The sequence below is a fragment of the Lutra lutra genome, chromosome 15 (genome assembly GCF_902655055.1).
Source record: "Lutra lutra chromosome 15, mLutLut1.2, whole genome shotgun sequence".
NCBI lineage: Eukaryota > Metazoa > Chordata > Mammalia > Carnivora > Mustelidae > Lutra > Lutra lutra.
In genome coordinates this window covers 48,507,797-48,521,178 of record NC_062292.1, presented here as the reverse complement: position 1 = coordinate 48,521,178, position 13,382 = coordinate 48,507,797, and the positions used below count along the sequence as shown (strand labels likewise).

The window sequence follows — 13,382 nt, the reverse complement described above, 5'->3', positions numbered from 1 at the left end:
TTACCTGTGTAAGCCTTCTCTGAATTTCATGGTCTGGGCAAGGTACTCTTTTATGTTTCTGTGATATACTACACCTTTATCACACTGTATTTGAATAGGTGCTTCTTCTTCTTAACTTTCATCAGACCATATGCATTTTATCCTGCCATATTCCTCATTTCAGTCCCAGTGGCTGGCATGTATAAACCCTCAATAGATAGTTGTTGAATTGAATGTTTTTGAGGATGTCACAGTACTTATTAGCATCTATTTCAAAGATCACTTTGGTTATAATGTAGCTTCATTTGGTTGAAGAAAGTTTGATTTTTTTTTTAAAGTTTTTTGTTTTGTTTAGTTTTTTGGTTAATGTCTGTATTGGCTATTTTTATTCTTTTGTAAAATATTTTTATAATTTTGATTGCAGTTTGAATAAAAAATATTATTTCCCCCCATATAGTTAAAGCCTTCCATCTCAAATATGATGAAGTTCGTCTAGATCCAAACGTTCAGAAATGGGATGTAACAGTATTAGAACTCAGCTATCACAAACGTCATTTGGATAGACCAGTTTTCTTACGGTTCTGGGAAACATTGGATAGGTAATTCTGATCCTAAAATGCACTTACTTCTGCTTTATTTTAGTAATTTTCCTTTCTCCTCAGTTAGATTTTAAGTTCATTAAAGTATGTGAACATATCCCTCAGTTCCCCTTTTCAAACATTGTCTGATTTGATGCTGATCTCCAGTAGATAATTAACAAATATCTTTGTTATATTGATTTTAGAAACAGATGGAGAAAGGGTATATACCTGGATAGAAAGAACAGTAGACTCTGAGTCAGAAGACCTAGATTTTAGTTCTGATTTTGTGATCTGGCTCTAATGAACTGTGACCTTTCTGAACCTTGTTTTCTGTCTGTCCAAGGGGCTTAGATTAAGTGATCCCTATAGTTTTGTTTTTGTTTTTGTTTTGCATCAAAAGGTCACTGACTGGATTTGTTATGGGTAGCTTGTGAAAGGAATTCAGTTTTGAATTCATTTTAATTACTATTATACATAGGATTCTTAAAACCCTTTTAACAATCGGAAAATTTAAGAATAGCATATGATCACAATACCATTGAATTTATTCTCATTGAAGTGCTCTTTAAAATCTTCCTCTTTCTTGGTATAAGTCTCTTGCCGAATATTAAGGGTTTTCCAAAGTCAGAGATGACTGAGGTAACCCAGTGATTATAATTGATAATATGTTAAAGAGAAACACTTGTTATTCTAGCCAGAAGCTCTGAGATTATAGAATTTAATAAGAAGAATGTTTCTTCTGGCTTCAGAAGTTCTTATTCTGTATTTCCAAAGTGTAGTATCAGGTTTCCAGTCTTTTAGAAAACAAAAAACATCCTGTTCACTTTTGAATTTTAAGTTTAAAAAAATGTTAACTTATTTTTACATGTAATATTCTAAAAATTCTACCATTCTTGTAATCATTATAACCTATTATAATATTATTTTTCAGGTACATGGTAAAGCATAAATCCCACTTGAGATTCTGAATTTTACTTGGTTTCTCTTTTTCTGGAGATCTGGATTAAGAAGCATGGATATACCTTGACCTAAAGACTGAGACTCAAGCTTTATGAATTTATCAAGAATTTACGAATGAAGAAGGTCACAGATCGATCTTTTTATAAGACCTTATTTGATGCTTTATGCTTCAAGGGGATGATGCTTGTCATCCATATAAGCAAACTTTTTGGCTTACAACTATTTTTTTAATATTAGCCTTCTAGACTGTAATGGAAATTGTATATTTTGATAGAAGTTTTTTCCCCATTGGTTAAATTAGCATTACTTAAAATTTGTTTCTTTAGAAAATAAATACAGGTTATAAAATGTGTGTATATTTAGAGGTTATAAGGCTCTCTAGGCCATCTTGCTTCTGATTTTTCATTGCTCTATAATTCCTTTTACTGAAAATACTGTGTTATGAATGGTATTAAATTTTAGTCTCTGAAACTTCGAAAACTAGCAAAGGGATGTGACTATTTTGAATGAATCAGAATGTCAACTGTATGTATACTATACCTATACTTATTCTTTATTTAAAAAAGAATAATGAAAAATCAAGAACAATTCTTCAGCTGGTTGAACTGTTCAGCCTTTTCAAGACTTCTTCACTTTTAAAATGAATACATTTAATGAATGTACATTCTTCTCACTGACTTTGGTGATTTTAAAACTTAGAATGATATATTTCTATCTGTGCTATCTTTCCACTTGGAAAATCTCAAAACACAGATTAAAAACCTGATAGGCTATAGTACTTTTTATTTTGGAAGACAGAGTATGTTTGGGGGAAGGAAATGTATTAGTTCTACTGCAAAGTAACTTTAACCTTCTTATCTTTTCTCATAAGTTCACCTTTGATTCTTACATTATATGTATGACATAGGATTTTGAGTCTTCTATTTCTAGGCATGTTGATCTTGGAGTTCTTATCTTCCATTATCCCTAAATATTGATAAACTCCCCCAGACACCAAAGAACACATTTGCTTAATTGTCTGAACAGAAACAAGATAAAAACACTGGTATTTTTATGTGTGTGTTCAATATCGTATAAAATATAAAACCTATATTTTAACTTAGTAAAATATTTTACTACTTCTCTACTTTAGAGTATTGCATCCAAGATACAAATGAATGAGCATTTTCCTTGAGTCTTGATTTCAACGTTTATTACCTAAAATCAACTTGGAACCTCTACTCCCTTAAAGAGTTTTTGCCATGAGAATCCTTGCTGATCATTCATCTAGTGTCATTTTTTGCCTCCATCCCCCCCCCCCCAGTGATCTCTCTTAGTTGTGTGTGTGTGTGTGTGTGTATGTATATATATATATGACAAAATATATATATATATTTTTGGTAAACATCTAGCTCCTTCTTATGTTATGCTGACATTACCTAGCCTCATTTTGAAATGTAATGCTATCATATAAATGAGAAGCACTTATTATTTATTTTTAAAGTAGTCACCAAAGTCCATACCAATAGTAAATAGAAAAAGTATTTATTCATGTGGAATAAATGGTTCTTAAGAAAAGCAGTCAACATTTTAAATTATTAGATTGTAGAATATTTATAAGGTTTGAACAGATTCTACCCCCCTTCCTTCCTTTCTTTGCATCCTCTCTTAAAAACAAAAGAGAACTCAAATTTGTTCACTTTAGAATTTCTCAGCATATAAACTGTTTTCAAAATAAATTATGTATTGTATAAACTTTCTCCATGATAAAATCGTCGAGGACTAGAATCTGTGATATTTTAATGTAAGATTACTTAAGACTACTACAAGTGGACAAGAACTACCTTTCTATAAAGATTTTTAGTATTTATACTTATGTCATATATGAAATTTACTTGATACAGAGTGTGGTTAAAATTGGGAACATCTACTTTGAACAGGGTTTATTTTTCTATCTTGAATTTGCCTTACGTATATTCAAAGGCTTCTGGAAATACTATAAAGGAACATTAGGGAAAGTACAAATATGCTACGCTATTATGTATTTTAAAATCAGTCCCTTAGTATGTGCTTATTTTCTTTCTCTTTTTTTTTTTTCAGTAGTTCAGTACCTTATTTAGGTCCATGTAATTGATTTAATAGCCATTAATTCCAAAAACAATTTTCTTTTCAGCCAGTCATTATCTCCTGATTCCTGAGTCCTACAGCAGCACCTATAACTGTGCCTTGCACATAGTAGGCATTCAGTAAATAATTTATATGCATGAATTAATGATCTTTTCCATGTGACTGATTTATTACAAAAAGTACTTTGACTAGATGTTGGAATTTGAAAGTATGGAATTACAGGGAATGAAGAGATACACACAGATATTTTCATGGAAATGAGGTATGCATTAGTAAACCTGACTTATCCATAAGTTACTGTTAACTGGAGACACCCTTGTCCCCCTGGTAAAAGAAAAATTTCATTTCTTTATTCGTAGGATCCTCTTCTGAGTCAGATAACATTAAGAAGCTTCTAGGTTTCAGTCAGTAACTCTCAACCCTGACAACACATTAGAATCATTTGGGGGACTATTTAAATACACTATTGCCTGATTCCTGATTCTGATTTAATTTGGGCTGAGACCTGATCATCAGTATTTTTAAGAAGTTCTCAAGGTAATTTCATGTTCAGAAAGGATTGAGAATCACTGATTTAATTTGTTACTGAAAACAATACCAGTATTAAAATGTGTTTCCTCCTCACCTCTCCTCTCTTTTTTTTTTTTTCTTTCCTGCTTTTTTTTTCTTTTGATGACCAACCTTTACACTAGACCATCCCCCTTATTGGGTATTGGCCTATAGTTCCACATGACAAATTCAAGTCTTATTTATTTAATATAGGAGTATTTTGCTGTTTAATATTTAAACAATGTTTAATATATTTCATTATAAACTAGTATTACAGTTTATGATTTGTTTCCCATGTGTCCATATCTTTTACTAACTTTTATTTTAATATCAGCATGACAGCAATCCATACAGAAATAACTAGTTCATAATGAGGAAAATTTCATAATTAATTTTTAAGGTAGAAGACAGTAAAGTATTAATTTCTTATCTGCCATGCAGAATTAGAGTTTGCTTATGAAAGGAAAGAGGCATACTTTTTATTTGGTCTGCACAGAAAAGTAAAAGTAAATTATTCATTTAAATAAAATTCATTATCAAACATTGAAGGAAATATTTTTCCTAAATAAAAATTTTTGTGACTCCTAACAAAGTTAAAGCGATATATATTCTTTTTTGGAGGGTGGGGAGGGGGTATTTAGTTGGCATATTTCTTACTGTATAACAATTCCATTTTATGATAATAACAATAGAAATGATGATACAATATACATATGTGGCCAAAATAAAGTGCCACTTTGTCAGATAATGATTATCTGAGTCTTAGTTGTTGAACTAATTAGTTTATGAAGCTTTTGAGACCAACAGTGCATTTTATAAATATTAGAAAAGCTGATAAAAATTAAAACGTGAAAAATAAATTTAATTACATGAGCCTTAATATTACTTGACTGAATTTTTATTCACTTGGATTTGATATGCAATTGGCTACCCTAACCAAAGTAAATTAACTTTATAAAAGGACAAATGACTGAATTTGACTTAAATTAGAATTGGATTAGGAATTTGAACTGCTGTGTCCTATATATTCTGGCTTGTCCATTGCCACATTTGGCTGTATAGTGGTGCCATCATGGTTTCTATATTAAATATGTTGGAATAATTAGGGAAAAATTGAAAATGTATAATAGGTGTATAAAGAATTATATTTAGTAAATGCATAATAGGCAATAATACATTCAGGTCATTGATCTGTTTGGGCTTATATGTATTATTTTAGGTAGTGTTTATTAGAGTATCTTGGGAGTTATAAGTGTATGCCATTTAAATGAGTAAAGCTAATGAAATTTTATTGCCAAAATTCAAAAAGTGGGGTGATAGTATGTCACATTTAAGTGAATGATGTACTGAGAATTTTGTTTGCTACTGAATTCCCTTTCTATCCAGTTTAAGTTTACTAAAATTTACTTAACCTCCAAGTGTGATTATAGTGGTTTATATATAATGTAGTTCATTTACATGGTGTAGGCATTATAAATGATTGTTTACCCACCAATTTGTATTATTTCTCAAGCAAAGTGTTTCTTGAATGGAGCTTAAATTTGGGCCATGTGACCTGATAAAATGTTCTAGTCATTCTTACGCCATTTCAGTGAATTTTTAAATTTCAAGTTTAATTGTAAATAAAACAGTTTGTAAGACTTTACTTCAACAGTCTTGGGGACGTTCCCACTTCCAGTTCTACTCGGCTTTTTGTCCCTCCAACCAAAAAATCACATCCAACCAAGAACACAGAAACTGTGTTTTGGGGTAGGATATGGATGATGACCATCTTTCCATAAAAGGATTATGAGATTTTTTCAGGCGTAGTATTTCTCTGTTTTGAAAATAAATGCAGTGTGAGTTTTCACTTTGAAAACTAATAGTTAAGTACATTTATAGTTTTCTGTTAATGAGTTAAATAATGTAGAGAATCATAGTTCTTCCTAAAAGTAACAAGCCACATGCTCTGTTAAACTTGGTTTGCTTATAGTCCAATTTACTATGTCCTTTATTGTTTTAATAGAATTAAGAATGTATCTGGTAAATTACATCGTTTTTACAGTTTGAGTACCCTGATTTTAACATTTTATAGTTTGAAAACAAACTGTACTCCGCATATAATCAGATCATTAACAGCATCATCATATTCGTTGTGCCAGTGATAACGTGTGACTCTTTTGCAACAAAATTTCTTTAATGAAGAGTTTAATGGACCCTATTCAAACTTAATTTCCATTCAGTTCGTAAGTGCCCACTTAATATGTGTTTTATCTTGCTCTTCTATTCATTTGATCATCTGCTCTTAGGCAAATGAGCAGTCACATAACTAAAATAGATATAGCATGAGTTGTAAATGCTGTTGGACTTTTTTAAGGCTCAAAGGTGCTAGTATATATATATATAACAGCACATTGCCAAATAAGCTTGTTTCTCCTCATTTTCTAAAACACTTCCCATTTTTATTTAATCATGTAATCATCAGGTATTTATGGTAGCTTGGAAGACTTCCTCTTAATTTTCTTCAGTGACCATAAAAAAACATAAAAGTAGCTCTAGAGAAGCCTGTGTTGAGTCTGTCATAATTATTTGTAGATACTTTATCACAGAATTATAGTTTATAATTCATCATCCAAAGAATGTTGATTTATATTACATAACTAATGTAAATAGGAATCAGTATAAGAAAGAAGAAATTAGAGATTCGATTAATCACACTTGAATATTTTTTTGGACTGTACTTCATTTACCAAAAATCTCCAAATGGAAACACATTGGGTGGTTATACAACATTCACTGTGATAAAATGTGGTAATTTACACTCACAGAAGAACTACATTCATGGAGTTTACCATATTAAAAATGTAAATATGGTAATGGCATCAATTTCTCTTTAAAATTATTAAATAATATACATATGTTTTTCTTTAAAATGGAATAGTTTGAAATTTTATCAGGTTGGTGTGTGTAATGGTTGGGGGGAATCAAATGAGCTTGCTCATGGCTTATTCAATTATTTTACCCAGTTGGGCATCACTAAAGTTTATGGTCATTTTGACTGTAAGACAGTTTTAAAGTATTATATTCTCACTTGTGTGTTTATTTCATAATACACCACTGAGTACAAAAAAGGAGGTGTAAGGGTTACTGATGGTGAAATAAACTGGGGGGCATTAATGGTAGTTGATGTAGGAATTGGAGGAGAAAGAAAAATTATATGGGAACTCTAACTCATTGGGAAAAAAGGTAGTAGGATTTAGGCAGTGATGTATCTTTTGGGGGTTTAGACATAAACGTAAGTGAAACTAGACCAACCTGTGGTATGATTTTTCTCCAGCAGCATGTAATGGCTTGATTGCAGGTGTAGAAAAAGCAAATAGATTTTCAGCTGTTGATGGAAGTAGAAGCAGGCCAGGGAGGTGAAGTTAAGTAACAAGTGATTATAGTACCAGAACATGGAATCTCAGCTCTTCAAGGAATAAACAATGTAAAGGAGTTCATGGATTGTATGAAAGTGGGGCTGACTCATGAACCGAAAACTTCAGTGAAATGAAGCTAAAAGTAAGCCTGAAAGAGAAAAGAGGATGGGAATATGAGATCAAGAGTTCAGAGGTGATATGATATTCATAAGGAAAAGTCAAGACCTTGGAAGTGACTGAGATAGGAGAAGAGCTTTTTGGAGTCAGAGATATGAGACCACAGTTACTCATGTGAATGTTGAAATAACAGAACAAGAATAGGGGTGACAGGGAAGATAGCCACAGGCTGGTGACAGATCAATGGCAACAAGAACATTGTAACTGAATAGCATGAGCTTTAAAGGATCCATGCTCAAAATCTGGCTTTGTAACAAGAGATCAGCGAATGTACATTTAGATATTTTTAGAATTTTTTAAAAGGTATAGATCATTTCATTGCCTCTCTCTAACTTTGATTTTTAATTGTGTGCTTGTTCCATTAGCACAGATTATGAGGGCTTTTATTGAACTAAGTGTAAATCTTGACAGCCTTTCTACCTTCTCTGAGTCCAGTTGGCTGCCACATCAGGCTAGATCTTATATTGTCTCTTCTGTGGTGCAGTGATAATTGGAAGTGGATAATTATCAATTCTTTGTTGGAAGACCTGAGCACCACTCTGTTCTGAGGTTTCATAACGTGCCCAAACTGAGGTCACTCCTAGTTGTATATACATCTCATTTCTGAGGGAGAACACCATGAATGGTTCCCGAAGTGGCTCCAGGGCGCTGAAAAAAAGGAATACCTGAAAGTATTAGAGGTTGGAAAGGGTTTTTCATTGACTTTTCTTTGGGCATCTTCTTACTTCCTCAAGTTTGTTTTGTTCTAGATTTTGGATGAGAATTCTTGGAATGTTGTCAGCTTTCTTTTCTTAGTGAGGTAGGTTAGATGTTACTTTGAGCCTAATTTAAACCTTACCTGAATCTGTTCCTTTCTTTTCCTTATCAACATGAGATGGTGTGTATCTTTTCTTCTTTGGTGGCTGATGGTTTTCGGTTTTTCCTTTTTTTCTCTCTCCTACCAATTTTTTAGTTGTTAAAGTGTGGTGGAGCTATGCTCTCACTTCATTGTCTTCACCCAGAAGTGACCTTACTATTCTTGATGGAGGAAAAAAGCCATGGAATTCTCAGTACTATATCTCAGAAACATGCATTTAATAATCTTTCCTCCTATTACAATTTTTTATATGTCCTGTCACCCATCAAGGACTTGTCTGTTCCTACGTGTTCTCCTACATCTCCCTCCACTGTCATGAGTTTTGCCCTATTACCATTCCCTCTCTAGCTTGTGTCTTCATCCTGTCCCCACCCTGTATTTACCCCTTCCACCCACATTTAAACTGGGTTGCACCTTTCATCTTAAACAGAGTTCTAGGGGGATGGCTTGAATATGCGCACGTCTCAAAGATTCATGGAGTTAGAGGAAAACCGTGCAGTCCACATATGTGGTACTAGGAAGACTAGCTTCAGAGGACCCGCTAGGCTACTGCATGGCGGGCTCTCAGTTCCTGTTTGTGTGGGCCCTGGCAGCTTCCCCATTAACACATCCTCAGTACACAGAAGCAGAAGTATTTGGCTTGCTTGTATTGCTCATGGGTTTATTGCCACTCAGATGTCCCACAGTTGGACTTATACCAAAGGGTGAATGAGTAGACAAAGGAAAATAGTCCAGAGAAGCCTAAAGAAAAATAGAATTAGAAAACATTCAGAAGGGAGTGGTGTTGAAAACGAATTGCTGGTGAAGATGGATGACAACTTTGATTTTGAAAAAGCACATGAGGACCTTCACAGTGTGAAGTAAGCTTTCTATAAATTAAAAGCCCAACACATTAAAATGTAGTAAAAGCAGCAAATGGCCACTCTTGAGGACCAAATTAGTGGCCTCGAATTTGTGCAGTAGTAATTCTCTATAGAAAATCAAAACCCAAAGACCTGAAGATTGTAGTAAAAAGGAGAACAACTTAAAAGCTTAGGCTTTTTAATGTGAATAAGTGAAGAACCATAAGGAAGAAAAAAAGGAAACAGACTTATGAAAATAATTTGTAAATAGTAGAGGAACATTTCACTGGTTTTAAAGTGTTCTTGCTATATAGGTTCCATGTAACATCAAGGGAAATAAAAGACACTAGGCAGACATTTTATTCAAATATTTATTGTCTACTTCATGGCAGTGATAAGCACTTAGTCATGGGAATTTAGAGTGAACAAAGCATTGAGCCATGCCATCATTGAGTAGGAAGAGGTAGACAATAAAATGAATAAATATGTCAGATTTGAGTAAGTGATTAAAAAAAAAGTGATTAACAGTGTTGGGATAAGGTAGAGGCAAGATAGACTATTTTATATTGGTGGTCAGAGACCATTACGGTGACATTTGAGTGGAAATGAGGGAACCAACCTCATAAATACCTGGGGAGATAGTACTCCAGAGAGTGAACAGGAAGTTTAAAAACCCTAAGGTAATATCATAGCTGTGACTCCAAGACTGGCAAGGAGGCCCCTTGGGTAGGGCTGAGGGAGCAAGAACAGTAAGACGTGAGTGCAGAGTGGCAGCAGGAAACAAAATTTAACGTGGGGCTTTGTAGACTATTGTAAAGCCCTTGGCTTTTTATTCATTGGTACATACGGGAAGCAGTTGGAGAGTTTTTGGGCAAAGGAGTGACCTCATGTGACCCTGGTTTCAAGAGTCATAATGCTGTTGGAAAATAGACTATTTTAGGAGTAAAGGCAGAAGCTGGGAGGCCAGCTCATTAGATACTTCAGTAATTTAGGTAAGAAATCACTAGGGGTTGGACCAATGTTACTGGTGGAGGAGTGATAAATAGATTCTGGAAATATTTTGAGAGTACACAGATGGGGTGTGGTGTGTGATAGTAGAGTCAACAATCAGGTCATTTGTTTTTTGGCTTTTGCCTAATACCTGGAGGGATGGGATTTCTGCTTAGTGTACTAGGAAGGAATTGTATAAGGGTCCGATTTGGGAATGGTAGCAGCAGAGGGAATTGGGAGTTTGGGGGAATGTTGAGATTGAGATGCTTATTAGACATGCAGGAGGAGATACTCAGATTATTTCAGGGTAAAGAGAGGAATTTATAAAGGAAAAAGAAAAACCTCCAAGCTTTAGAGAATGACTACAACTAAATCTGTTTCTCAGGTGAGACCATTTATCTTGAGGCTATGCAAGGATCCAAAGAATGTATCTCCCAAGTACCCTCAGTTGAAGAAAATGCACATTAGAACTTTGAAGAACTTCAAATAAAGACGTGTTGTGTGGTAGAGTGACTGGAAATTTGTAATGTTAAGTGATAAGTAAGTACTCTTCAAGTGGGAGAGACCTACTACTGGAAAATCTCACATCATTAACCTCAAGTACTAAGTTATCTCAGCAAAACCAGAAGTGAGGCCTGAGCAAGAAATAAAGAGAGAAAGCATTCTAAATTTCTCATCCCTGGTGAGAAAAATGATTTTATGGAAGATGAACAGCACTTGTTCTTGCAACTAATCAGAAGTTCTAAATTTTTGACAAATAACTTTTTTTTTTTTAAGATTTATTTATTTATTCAACACGGAGAACACACAAGCAGGGGGGAATGGCAGGCAGGGGATGAGGGAGTAGCAGGCTTCCCACCAAGCAAGGAGCTTAATGCTGGGCTCAATCCCAGGACCCTGGGACTATGACCTGAGCTGAAAGCGTAGACGCTCAATGGACTGAGCCATCTAGGTGCCCAGACAAATAACTTTCTAAAACCCTCTAAAGCACTTTGGGATACTTAAAAAAAAAATTGCATTAAGATTTGGAGATTTTTAAATAGGTCAGGAAATTATTTCCAAGTTGTTGTGAGGATGTGGACACTTTGATAGATATTATATTTTCAGCTGCAAAAGCACAAAGAATTTTTCCGATAACCATTTTTAAAATGTTCTTTCCGTAGCACAATTTTTTCCTAGCAGTAATTACTTTTTCTTCATTCACAGACTTCTGATCATCTGACTTCATAGTAATTTCTAACCTTGTTATTTGGCAAAGAGCTAATTTAGGTTTAAGAGAAAGGTCAACTCTGTCATTTTCTTGTTCCCACTTGGTTCCATTATTATTGTTATCTTTAAGGTGTTTTGTTTGTTATTGTCTTGTTTTTCATAGAGATCTCTTTATGCCACTTTTCTATTTTGTAAAGTATAAAGTGATGTCTGTCACACTATGCTGGATGAGGGAATGAGAATTTCACTCTCAGGTCTTCCCTCAATTCACCTTGTACTGTATACAGATCAAGTGAAGGCATCTGTGTCAATTCATATATTAACTATTAATAAAGCTTAATTTAACTGCAAATATATATTTTACTGTCTTCTTCCCGCACCTGACTAAATCATCTTGCATGCTCCCTGGAGTGTATATGCCCTACTTCGGAGACCAATAGCATTCATTAAGTAAAAATGTTTTCATACAGTATTTATCAAATAGTGGTGTATGGACCAAGAGTGTTAGCATTCCACAGTGGAGGTGAATTGTGTGATTGTTCAAGTACAGATATATCGTGACCTTTATTTCAAATTTACTGAATGGGTTTTTGTGGGATAAAGCCAAAGAATCCACATATTTAACAAGATTCTCAAATGATTCATGGGATGCACCATCTTGAGTGTCACTGACTTTGAAAACCTGAAGCCAGATGATATTTTTAACCTTATTCAGTGCTTCCCTCCCAAAAATTTAGGTCCAGATATACCGCTTTGCACCCTTTCACCATGCCATCCTTTTTCATAGCTCCATGCCTTAGTAAGTACTCTTTTCCCTGCCTAGAAGATGTGTTCTTACCTTTCAAAACGGTTCAAATCACACCTGTGAAATTCACATCTATGCTTATCAAATTACACATTTTTGTTTTTGTGATTTCTACCCAATTGCCAATGTTAGCCTTGTCCCATGTAAGAAAAAAATCAGACCATACTTACTGCTCTTAAAACCAATTGAAGAGAGATAGATGTGTTTGCATCAATGTCATCTCTGTTGATCGATTTAAGAATGGACAGCCTACTCTTCATTTCCCACATATATGATATCTAACTTACTTTAAAATATTGAAGAACTCTACCTATGTAAGGATTATCACAGAGATTGTCTCGGAAGAAATGAAACAATAAAATGAAATACATATGAAAGCTAAGCAAAGATATATCAATACCTAATAAAGTATACATATTCCCGTTTTTCTTCTGTATGTTTATAGCACCACTGCACTGTAATTAACCGTATTTCAAGATGGTAAGGTGGACCAGTTATCAAGTTGCTGTCTCTCAGCTCCAAATCCACCCTCTTTGCCCTATTTTGTAGGGCAAATGTTGATACTGGACCCTGCATAGGTTTCTCCTGCACAGGCTTGATGTTAGGCTGTCACTGGAGGAACAGCAGAAGGCCATAATAGAGGAGTTTCCTTTCCTATTTCTTGTGTGCTGTGTTTGACTTTGTTGCCACCAGCAGCAGATCAGCATGCAGAAGTTCTGGGAGCACCCATTCAACAGCCTTCATAGATCATCTGCAGCCTCCTCCTCCCTGAAAGTTACTTTGCTCAAGGGAACAGTTCTAGAGACCAACTGTGACCTACCCACAACCTCCAGGGAATCTACTACCTGGTGAGGTGCTCTAACTGGGCTAACTCCACCTTCCCACAGCTGATAGTCTATGTTCCTCTGTGAGCTGTGCCCTCTCCCAGTT

The 13,382-nt window shown here is 34.4% G+C and overlaps 1 protein-coding gene across 2 annotated transcripts in view; it reads left to right on the top strand.

Moving 5' to 3' along the window:
- Window positions 1-11,999, top strand: part of CDC73 (cell division cycle 73) — a 124,659-nt gene extending 112,660 nt beyond the window's left edge. The window contains exons 16-17 of one of the 2 annotated variants that reach the window (XM_047703721.1): window positions 437-578; window positions 1,492-11,999. In XM_047703721.1, coding sequence (XP_047559677.1) covers window positions 437-578; window positions 1,492-1,528 — 179 coding nt within the window. In that variant the 3' untranslated portion in view covers window positions 1,529-11,999. The remainder of the gene's footprint in view (window positions 1-436; window positions 579-1,491) is intronic. The other variant, XM_047703722.1, reaches the window with a different exon arrangement.
- Window positions 12,000-13,382: the final 1,383 nt, after the last annotated feature.